The 12,005-nt window shown below is 39.2% G+C and overlaps 1 protein-coding gene across 15 annotated transcripts in view; it reads right to left on the bottom strand.

Annotated features, from left to right (window-relative positions):
* The window catches only part of lrrc7 (leucine rich repeat containing 7), a 132,005-nt gene that overhangs the window by 34,281 nt on the left and 85,719 nt on the right, over positions 1–12,005 (bottom strand). For 12 of the 15 annotated variants that reach the window (XM_074635020.1, XM_074635019.1, XM_074635027.1 and 9 more), the window contains 11 exons: positions 11,636–11,714; positions 9,936–10,025; positions 8,550–8,606; positions 7,241–7,304; positions 6,507–6,581; positions 6,211–6,355; positions 4,721–4,793; positions 4,457–4,474; positions 1,526–1,655; positions 406–521; positions 14–83 (listed from right to left, as the gene is read on the bottom strand). In XM_074635020.1, the coding sequence (XP_074491121.1) occupies positions 14–83; positions 406–521; positions 1,526–1,655; positions 4,457–4,474; positions 4,721–4,793; positions 6,211–6,355; positions 6,507–6,581; positions 7,241–7,304; positions 8,550–8,606; positions 9,936–10,025; positions 11,636–11,714 (917 nt within the window). The remainder of the gene's footprint in view (positions 1–13; positions 84–405; positions 522–1,525; positions 1,656–4,456; positions 4,475–4,720; positions 4,794–6,210; positions 6,356–6,506; positions 6,582–7,240; positions 7,305–8,549; positions 8,607–9,935; positions 10,026–11,635; positions 11,715–12,005) is intronic. The other 3 variants (XM_074635017.1, XM_074635016.1, XM_074635029.1) reach the window with 1 other exon arrangement.

Below are 12,005 nucleotides of genomic sequence, written 5' to 3'. Positions count from 1 at the left end.
TGGGAGGAGATACCTGATTGTCAGAGAGCCAGAGAGCTGCCAGGTCCTTCAGCTTAGTAAAGGTAAACGGTAGATTCTTTAACCTGAGAGAGAGACACATAGAGGGAGGGAGGGAGGGAGGGAGAGAGGGAGGGAGGGGTGAGAAAGAAAAGAGAGATGTTTCTTATGCCCACGCACTGTACAGCCTGCAGAACACGTAACCATGGCAACACACTCACCCATTCCCATGGCAACTGCAGGCCGTGAGAGCAGCTACAGAAGCAAAACGGCCATTGAGAAAGTGTTGCTTGCTTGTGTGTGTGTGTGTGTGTGTGTGTGTGTGTGTGTGTGTGTGTGTGTGTGCAGCTATTGTCACTACTGAGTCATAGTTTGGTCAACTGTGTGTGTGTGTGTGTGTGTGTGTACCTGTTGTCACTGAGGTTAAGGACTCGTAGTTTGGTCATCTGTCCGATCTCATCAGGAAGAAACTCCAGTTTGTTGGACCGCAGCGACATTACCGTCACGTTCTTACAGTTACCGATCTGAAACACACATATAAACCATCAGATCGCATTACAGTACTAAAAATGATCTTGAGGCATGAGGGACACCTTTAAACAAGCTGCGTTACAGTACTATACATGAAGAATATTAAGGCTGCTAACAAATTCCTCGATTAAGTGCTCTTTTTCACAATTCGAGAAGTGGAAAGCAGAAAGTTAATGGCATTTTTGATTAAAAAATTACTTGAATAATGAATCGATTATCAAAATAGTTTAAAGGGCGGGTCCATCTGCGTTCTGCTCCGTTTTTTTCAAATGGAAACACCCACTCAGCTGTTGCAAAAAGCAGTGACATAGGTAACCAAATTAAGATAATCAAAGCTAATCAATACGGTTTGAAATAATGTGAATGCTAGCATTAGCTGAGTCAAAGTTAGCCGTGCTAAGTTTGGAAATAACTTAAAGGGTTTATTCTGATTTTTTGAAGTGGGGTTGTATGTATACTCCAGCATTCTGCGAGGTAAAATTACTGCTTTTGTGAATGTAGTCTGGGGGCCCGCAGAACACAGGAGTTGCTGGTCTACCGCTGCATCGATCGGTTAGTTTGTGTTATTGTGTGACTTTTAGATCCAAAACTAACGTGGTGTCCACACAGCAGTATATAGCTTAGCTTCAGTGCCAGTACTCCTGTCTGATTCTCCAAACTGGGAGCGTGCAGACTGCCATCTAAGTTACTGTATGTCATGTTAATACACTGACTATAAGGCTGTAGGCTATATATACTGTGCATGTAGCAGCATCATAATGCAAAAACTTACGTTTTAGAAGGGCTTAGGAAAATAGCATTTTGACACTGAAACATACGTACTTCGACCAAAATTTTAATGATCAGGATTTGAATACATAAGGAACACCACTGTGAAGCTAAAGAATGATCTAAAAACCTCAAAAAAATAAAATAATGAACCTGCCCTTTAATCAACTAAATCATTTCTAAATAATATGAGGATGTGCAAGTGTTCATTAGGTGTTGATCGTCCTACCTCCCGTGGCAGCTCTGAGAGGAAGTTCTCGTCAGCAGCGAAGGTCCTCAGGTTGTGCAGGTAGCCGATAGTGGGAGGCAACGACTCCAACTCATTACAACTACAGTCCAACTCCTCCAACAGAGACAGACTGGGTGAAAGGAACAGAGGCAGAAGAGAGGAGATACAAAGAAGATGACAGAGAATGAAAGGAAATTATTCTGCAGGCTGCAAAATCTCTGCTGCAACCTTAGATTACTTAGACTACTGACCTTAGATTACTTAGACTACTGACCTAAGATTACTTAGACTACGTTAAAGGTTTTAAAGGATGAGGATGGTGCTGCTTTTTATTTTTCCTATTGCCAACAAAACCTGTGAAAAGACTGAACCAAGAATGGATTCATCCCACTATCAAGTATTGTCTGCGTAGCCAAAGCCTGATTATTCCTCCGTGCAACAGAGCTGCATAGTTGTCCAAAATGTATTAAAAACGAGCCACACGTTGCACTGGGTGACATGTTCCTTCTTTACACAGTTTATTTTGAGTCATTCCCACACACACCAGCCTGTGGTGTAAAATACTGGAGCTGAAAATAATCCCAAACAAATCCATTATTTCCTCCTGTTGTAGTTACGCTTAAGCTGTTTGAGGAAATTACGGACTGTTTCTATTTTATAATTACGTCTTCAGTATGAACGAATGGGCTTGGAGCTGAGTCCCACAGACAGGGTATTGAGAGAAGGACTAACACAGTGTTGGTTTTGTTTTTTTCGTAGGATTTGTTGACAATAAGAAAAAACATAGAACGGCACCAGCCTTATCCTGTAACATTGTAAATTTGTCTTTATAGTGACAACTTAGAAGAGTGTTGAGAGAAGGAAAAGATCATCAAATTGAAGAATCAGTCAATAAATAGTGACACAACCAATTAAATCAAGATGTAATCTACATTCATTTGGTCTCATTTGCTGACCGCCCATCATCTCTTTCCCACTTTGTCCCCTTTGATGCGTGAAATTCTTCAACCTGGATCTCAACTTCTTCACTCAACTCAACGACTCACAGTAACATCCACGGCAGGCCCTCTACAGGACACCCTGACCCCCTCCCCCCCACCTTGACTGCCATCATTGGCCTAGCAGCACGCTAACAGCAGGCTAATGCTAATGAGACAACACTTTTACATTAATGTACTGTCACTGTGAACATTGCATTAGTCTGCTATCATTATTCCCAATGGACCGGACCATCTGGGCCACCATACGGTCTGACAGGAGAGAGGGGAGGAGAGTTTCATATCCTATATTAAGATTTAAGGTTGCCTGGTTTAGTATTTTACCCTCAGTAGTGTTTGCATTCACACCTAAAAGTATGAATCTCCTACTTTTGTCACAAAAACATAGATTTGAATATGTCAAATAGGAATCCTAAGATTATTTAGCTGCTCCATAATCTTACTCTCAATAGCAGATGTTCCATGGAAACATAGATGCTCACTAGTTAGGCACTAGGTTTCTTTAAGACACACGTTTCTAGATTCTGCTCTCCTCCTTTGTGTATGGAGCATTAATGCTTTAGTGAGAGTTTTCACCAGGTGCGGAGCGTTGCTCAGCGAGAAACTTGAACCCTGCTTGCACACTCATTTTAAGTCCCCTCTGGTTGAGAGTATCAGTTAAATGTTTTACATCTCAGAGACAGCAGTTTATACAGCTACCTGGTGTACATATACATGTATATTGTGGCCCAATTTTATAGCTGTAATATAGTAACGGCCTTAAAACATTAAGGACTGAAAGTAAAACGTAAGACTTACTTGCTCTTTCCATGAAAGTAACTGCATTGCTTATTGATTTCTATTTAATCCACTATAGGCTGTACAACAATACTAGACAAGTACAGAAACCTATCTACTGATTCAGCTCAGTGTATATACAGTATACAGTATTTATACTGATGCACTGATGCAGCTAGAGGGGAATACAATGTACTATTGAGGTACAGGCATAAACTCTGCAGATACATACACTTATCAGTTTAGTAATGTACAATAATACCTTATTTAGGAATATAGAATTGTTCATAGAGGAGCAGAAATATGATCACATTCATCATTAGTAAGCAACACTTGAGGGGTAAGAGAAGGATCTTTTCAGGTGTTTTTGGTTTAATCAGAGGGGAAGCAATGGATCTACAGTACTACTTATTGACGCTAAAACCCGGGATTTGTTCAGGAAGACAAATGTTTTCAGAGCGTTCAGATACAAATGTGTGACATTTAAGTCTTAAGTCTTGTGTCACTGAATTTTGAAAAATGTAATCCATCACAGATTAACTGATTCACACAATAATTAGCGACATGATCCAAGTCACTACTCAACTGTTTCAACACAGCACAAAGGAACCCAATCAATTTATTCAAACTCAAACTGATTTCATTAAATATTTACATCACTGTAGGCCTTGTTTCTTCAATCCTGGAGTTATTATTTACAGTTTTCAACGTGAGCAGAATTGTATGATCTCTAATGTATTCAGAGATAAAAAAAAAAAATACTCTATATTCTGAATTTAAAAATGATTCTGCTTTATGATTTATGTGATTGAATCTGGACTGTGATGAATTATAATAAGAAATATTGTACTCGAATTACTGTAATCATTTTACATGCAATCATTTCTGTCTGGACCCCTGAGGGGTAATTTTGTACATTTTCAATTAAAAATGTAGATTTTTTTTCAAATATAAAGTCCAAATATAGAAAACTGTTTTGGAGGCAAATGAAGAAAAAGCTAAAAAATGGAATAAAAGTTTATGTTTGCATGTAATTTGCATGTATCCAAGATGTTTCCCACAACCCCATGTAGTTGTGAGCTTGTATCTGTAACGCAGTTGAACATCTGTCTGTCTCTGAATGCACCCCTGGGTCCAGTAGGCTAATGTTACTCACCCTTGCTTGGGCTTCGCACTAACGCCACGGCAACGCAGCAAACACAACACACAGAACCCCCCAATCATGAGCCAGCATAACAACACAGCAACTAACAGCAATCAACAAGGAAAACAACAACCCACCAAGATAAACCTGCTGAGAAAATCTGACAAAATATGGTTTCAAGATAAAGCAAAAGTCTACATGGCTTTATTATTCGTTTTTCTTTTTGTGCATGTGTGTGTGTGTGTGTGTGTGTGTGTGTGTGTGTGTGTTTCTTACCTCCCGATGGTGTTAGGCAGTGAGGTCAGCTGATTGTCATCTACCTTCAATGTTGTCAGCTTCTTCAACATTCCTACACAATATGCAAACACACAGACATATTCACATTCACAAACACAAACACAAACATGCTCTTCCAATAAATACACACTGAGTCCAGAAATGTCCCTTTTCAGAAAACAATTTACTGAACAAAAGTGGATTAAAGTATAGAGTTTGCAATATTCTATATTTACCTTATTGTGAAAGCATCCCACGAAAAGACTAAAACCAACAATGATTGGATATTACTAACCAGTATTTTCTGTGTAGCCAAAGCGTGATATGCTATTATTCCTCTTTATAATAAAGCTCCAATATTATCCTAAAAACTGTTAACCCCTTCCACTCCTTGAGGGCGCCGGTGCCCTTGGCCGACTTTACTGTCTTATAGAGGACCTATGGCATTCAGAGGATGGAAGGCTTTCATGTTATACTGACAATAAGGGGGTTTCTGAGCAGTTTCCACAACAGAAGTTGTCGCCATCCAATCGTCCAAAAATGCAATTCTTGCAGAAATTGTCAAAAGTGTTGATACCAAATCACAGCATGGCGTTTTCTATGGTGTCCCTCAAGCTCTTGGTGTCTTAATGTGGTATTTTGGAGGAATTTTTGATCATGTTGTATCAATTCTCGAGTGGTAAAAAATGGTTAAATTTAGCACCAAATGGTATCAACCCAAAAATTGCTGCAACAACTTATGAGACATAGTAGAGCATGGGGCTGGCAGTCACATACTTCCATCATAATGTTCCAAGACCCTATACACAATTTATTTTAAAACATTATTTATTAGTTCTGATTTATGACTAAAACAACTTGACACACATTGCTGAACTGCATCTCAAATTAATCTTCAAGTTCCCAGCTTTCAGATGATGTACACCACTTCTATGTGACATCTACTGTCGACCTACTATCTCCCCATAAAGACCCCCTGTAACCCCTAAAAAAGACAAAAACAGGTCTATTATATGGTAGAGAGAGGTGGAGTGGAAAAGGTTAAAGACCCATCAATGAGCCACACGGTTGCAGTGGGTGTTCTTTCATTGCCATGAGCATTTTAGTTTATTCTGAGTCAGTCCCACATATACCATCCCGCTGCCATAAATATTCTCCAGCGCAACAAAATGCATATTCATCAGAGTCTAAAAATAGCCCCAAACAAATGCAAAATGTATTCCTGTTTAAGTATCATTTGGTGATGAAACTACCGTGTCCAGCTGTTAAATTAGTAAATTACAGAAAACGAAACTATTTATATGTGACCCGTTTTTTAAAGATTCACACCTTCAGGAAGCAGTGGGCATGTTTTTTTTTTGTCTTTTTATGGGATTCGTTGCCAGTAAGACACAGAATACTACTGCACAGCCCCAGCAGGAACTAAACAGGTGGGAATTCAAATGCTTCTTTGTGTGTGTGTGCATGTATGCATGTGTTTGTGTGTGTACCTATAGAGTCAGGGAGGTGCTGCAGCATGTTGGAGGATAGCAGCAGGTCTTCTAAGGCCTCACAGCCTGAGATATCCGTGTCCAACGTCTCAATACGATTCTTAGCTAAGTCAAAGTACCGCAACTGACGGAGTTTTCCTATCGCCTGCAGGGGGGGGGAGGACGAGGAGAGAAAGGAACAATCGAGTGACAGAGAAAAAGACAGATAAGCAAAAAATCTGAAAGAAAGTGTCATTCAAATATCTCCAGATCTGTTTTTATGTCACTGTAAGAGCTGAAAGTGTGCATGTTCTTACCCCTGGTATACATTGTAGAGAGTTGTTATCCAGCCACAGCTCTCTTAGGTTGTGGATCTGTTCCAACACCTCCGGCTAACATGCAAACAGAGGAATCCATATCAGCATATACTGACCACAAATATGCAGATACTATTTATATGAAAACAATTGAATTATTCATTAACATCAAAGGACACTGTCTCAGCACTAATGTTGTGAACATGTACAGATCCAAAAAAGAACTTTAGTGCATTTTCAGACCAACTCTGGCATAAATAAATAAAAAAAATGTCGGCAGAGTGGGAGAGACTGGCAATCTCTCCTTACATGCTTTCTCTCTCTTGGCAGGAGGCAGACCATGCAGCCAACCTACTCCTCTCATAGCTGACTTCCTGTCTGACCCTGATGTCATATCCTGTTATCCTCCATCAGGTCGCTGTGCCCCATTTCAGGGTCCAACTGATGGACCGTAGGCTTAACTTGCTCCTGCCTCAGTGCGACAGCCTACAGAGGACTGACCATATGCCATATTTGGTCTTGAAATGTGAACTTTGAAGGCAGTGGCCTCTAAAATAGGACACAGCATCTGTGTTTCTGTTTGGATGCCTCCTTCACTTTACAAATAAATACGGCTCAACTGCTAAGACATGAATATTTTAGTTTCCTGTGATCACAAGGGGATAATCTACATGTTAAACATCTACATTTAAACACTTAACTTATGCTGCATTTAAAAATACAATCAGTCTCACCATCTCAGAGAATTCATTGCTACCCAGATCCAACCTCTCCAACTGTGTCAGTCTGTGGATGGACCTGAGAGGACAGAATACATTGATTATTACTACTACATTGTGACATATGTACATTACAGTATATCCCACCAAAACATCAGGCAAACATACAGTTTAGCATTTTAATATTTATATTATATTGTATTCTGTATCTTTGATTTTTTTTTTTTATTTGTATTTTCATTCTTATTCTAATTATTATAAATAATTGCACATTAGCCTTTTAGAAATTAGCCACCCTGCATTCCACTCACTAACAAATAAAACCATCATTAGATAATTACACATGATAATATTACTGTCATACATTGTAGTGTATTTCTGCCTGTCTTCTGTTTATTGTGGATTTTTTTTTTTTATTCAAATGTAGCATCTAAAGTGTGGCCGTGGATAATCTTCCATTGACGATGCATGCAGTGTAGTGTTCATATTTAAAGAACTTTAGAGAGAATAATAGAACAATTTTTGCAAATTGCTGTACGCACACATTGACTTCAGTATGAAGTGTACGCAAATGGGTCAAATTGCCATCCCAACTGTCCCCCTTGCATATTGGGAGTGTTAAGGATGTGCTCAAAGATTAACATGTGCTGTAGCAACGATCAGTGAAAGAAAATACTATCAAATGTGGTACAGTTTCCTGGGGAGTGTTTACTAAAGCTACATCCTTCCGTTTTCAGATTTTCTATCATGTCATTTACATTTTGACCACATTGCTGTTCTTTTTGACTCAGGTCAGCTAGTTGCAAAGCAAAGGTGTGATTCCCTAAAGGAAAAAAAACCTGAACAAGTGATGCTAACAGGAGTCAAAATACCTCCTACATGCTGATGAGGAAGCAACTCAACAACCAGCACTGACTGTGAGCCATATTCACAGTTGAAATGGAAGGAGAATTGTGTTCTGGTAGTTGTACTTGTAAAGTAGTAATAGCAGCAGTAGTATTGTTGGCATTAGTGTTAGAACTTTTCACAATCTATTGTAATTGATATCATGTTACTCTTCAACTTTGAAGGTTATCTCTGTTACAGTTGTTACGTTAAACAGGAAACATTTAAAACTGATAGAACCAACACATTAGTGTTAGAACAGGCTTCATCAGTATTCAACACCACCTGCCAGGGGTAAATATAGTTTTAATCTGGACACCTGGGAAAGCAAGCATACACTGTAATATTATGAAACATCTGTGTGTGCGCACAGTTGCACTTAGTGGTGTAATGGATTCTTTCTTTCTTTCTCACACTCATATATGGAGTTTTTTCTTACTTTGGCATGGTTTTCAGGTGGTTCTCTCTGAGCTCCAGGATCCGTAGTTTGGAGAGTCTGAAAAACAGAAGACACATAAACCAAAACTGAATTTACTTTATTAATTCTCTCTTGCAACGATTGTTACTCCAACAGTTGTTTATAACATAAAATAAGGCAAAAAAAACAAAACAGGCCCCATTTATCCCTATTTCAACTCCAGAATCAGTGATAATAATGATGCATAATAATTGACCAGTAATGTGTGATTACCTAAAATTACTCCATCATCATTACAGATGATCATCACCATGAAATGTTTTTAATTTAGAGGATTTATTTCACTAATGAGCTTCCACATATTCGACAGGATTTAATATGAAATTGCATTCATCATGAACTGACCGACATCAGCTGCCCTTACTCACAATAACAGAATAAAACCGGCAGAACAACTTGTTGGAAAATTTGTAATAAGAAAGCAATAAGCCAAAAATACAGCACAGTGACCCTAACCTGGATAAATAGTATATTAATGGGATAATGGGAGGAGGAAAGAATGATTGAATGGATAGAGGAATAGAAATATATTTTTTGTGTGAAATGAAAACATGCCCCAAATATAAAAGATGTCCCACAGATAAAAGTCCATAAAAGGTCTAAGACTAAGGGGCTGTTCACATGCTGCCCTCAAATCCATTGTTGTCAATGTAGATGCAAGGAAGGTGCGCTCCGAAGCGAGTGTGACTCCGTCGCAACGTTCAAGTGTTTCCAAGCACATATTTTTCAGGCTGCAACGGCTGAGCCCCGAGATAAAAATAGTTCAACTACGGTAAATATGTCTATGTTAGTCTATGTTAAATATGAAGAAGAAGTTAATCATTTTAGTGCAGGGCTATCCAAAGCTTTACGATCAGTCCTATGGACTATTTTACTTGTGTCACCCTTTCCATCCCGAGGACGTCACAACTTCCGGTTGAAAGGTCAGCCAAACTAACACAGAGAAATTGAACAGTATTATTACTGTGAGGGATTGACGGTGCTGGAAATCCATTAATCTTTGTTTTGACTTAGTTTAGTCAGAGGCTTTTACGGCTAAATTACCACAACGTCATCATCATCATCATGGCAGCGCACAGATTTAGGTTGCTCAGTAACGGCAGGGGCGACAGGAGCGCAACCTCCGGCTGGCGTTCGTAATTACAAATCATTTAATCATGTGCAGTACAGTATAAAGGCTGATAAACATGGACATACCCATTCTTTTCATAAAGATTCTTTACTATTGATACTAGTTGCAATGGATTAAGTGGTGCCTGAAATATGTAAAAACACCCCATCCAACACAGTCACACACACAAATGCTCACAACCAAGTGCACGCTGACAATTGCATGCATCCCTTTACCTGCCAAAGTTAGCCGGCAGATACTCCAGGAAGGCATCGTTTAAGAAGAGCTGGGTCAGATTCAGGAGCTGCGTGAAACCATCTGGGAGTCTGGAAGAGAGAGAAATGACAGAAAGAAACAAAAAAAATAAGAACATATAATGCAGAAGAAGAAGAATAAGAAAGAGAAAAAGAAAAGTGTGTGTGTCCTCGAAGAGCCACAATGGATTAAAACATGTTCCCATGACAACCCTGTAGAAACAGCTACAGTAACTGCTGTTAGCCTGCAGATGACTCATCTCCTGCACGCACACAAAGTAAAAGAAGCATTTCTGTGTGCAGTTTACTGCGTGGTTGAGTCCAATTGTGCTTCATGGACATAACACCACCGACAGGAAAACAGCAATTACTATCATAACACCTGATGCTCCAACACTAAACAACATCAGTACTTTATTGTAGCAATTATATCTTCTATCGTCCAGTCATAGTTGAGCCAATAGGATAGATATGGTTGTATGGTAGTTAAGGGTCTGTGGCTGCAGCCAACGACTTTTACGATACGTAAAAGCAGAAAGAAAACAAGAACATTGTCGGTCCCTTGACAGAGAAAAATCTGCTCAAACAGCTAAAAACATGGCAAATGCATCAAACAATCCATTACGTCTGGAACTCAGTCCAGGTCCATTCAAACTGGCTGACTCAATTGGTGCTATCAACAAAACATGGAACACAATGTCCCAATTCTCAATGAAAAAAATACTACAAATGAGGCAATTTGAAAGTGTAGAGAGATGTTTATTTTTAGGATGATTGAGTTAGTGTTTTATCTCACGTTGTTATCCAGAAGCAGATGAATTAGCCCCGACATTTTTGTCAGTTTTTTTGTTAGTGCAGCTACTGTAGGTGTCCATCTTTCAAAAACAAACCTCTGTGCTGTAGATAAACATTAATATTTGCTGTCAAACTAGAGGCCAGAGTATAGGGAATGGGAATTTGACGTCATCGACAGCAAGTCAGACATTTTAGAGGCATAAAGGGTGAGAGTGTCATCCGCTGGTTGTTTACTGCAAGTGTCAAAAGATAACACAAAACACTGCACAGTGAATAAGATTCAAAAGCCGAATTGTAGTATATATAATAAACAGTCAGACACAAAGGTAGGCTAACGTTATGGGTTTCATTTTGCAAGATAACGGTAGATTAATAATCAGCAGACGTTTTGTTAGCTAGTTTATATTTGTCCGGATGATTGTGTAGTTGGCATTTGGCTTGTAGATCTTAATGTCATATACCTACCAGTGTTGGAAATTAAGTTTTTTGTCCTGCCACAGTGGCTGGTGGATTCCAAAATCCATCCAAAGATTAACATATTTTGAACTGCTGACAGGTGTTCACTGTAATGGGTGGCAAACTGTCAAGGTCCTCCTAATGCGTAAAGATCCATATCATAAACTAACTTCAGTTTTGTAATTTATGGCCCCTTTGCCTCTGTCAGCTTCTCTTTATATGGGTATTTGTCTTTCGCATGTACTTTATACTTTTCGGATGATGAATGATAGACAGATGACAGATGAATAGACCGGGGACAGATAATGGCAATCTACCGTAGCTGTGTACGCTACCCCCCAGAATGCTCTGCGATTCCCATTCTCTATTCCGACTAGTTCAGCAGTCATGATATGAGTAAGATGTGTTACTACAAGGTGTTGGTGTCTTACTTGGTGATCGGGTTGACACTGGCCTCCACCACAGACAGGCCTTTACAGCATTTTATATTGTCGGGAAACTCCTGGATACCTGTTAGAGAGGGACACAGACATGGAAGAGGAAAATGTGTTAGTTTTTTCGACTTTTTGTTGAGTGAATTCCTATAAAGGCAGGGGATTATTATCAGTGTTTAGACGTCACATTTTGGTTAAATAATTTGGATGTGAGATTATTGTGATTAGGATTTTTATTCTGGGACTGCCTCAGCTATTTGAGATCTGTGCTACCTTTGTTTACTCACCCGCTCAACTCCATTTACTGTACTGTATCATGGTTTTAATTAAAAGTGCAGTTGATAATGCCGGTAAGTATGCGGTAGAG

Source organism: Sebastes fasciatus, chromosome 5 (assembly GCF_043250625.1).
Source record: "Sebastes fasciatus isolate fSebFas1 chromosome 5, fSebFas1.pri, whole genome shotgun sequence".
NCBI classification, from domain to species: domain Eukaryota; kingdom Metazoa; phylum Chordata; class Actinopteri; order Perciformes; family Sebastidae; genus Sebastes; species Sebastes fasciatus.
This window is presented reverse-complemented; position numbering and strand designations above follow the sequence as displayed.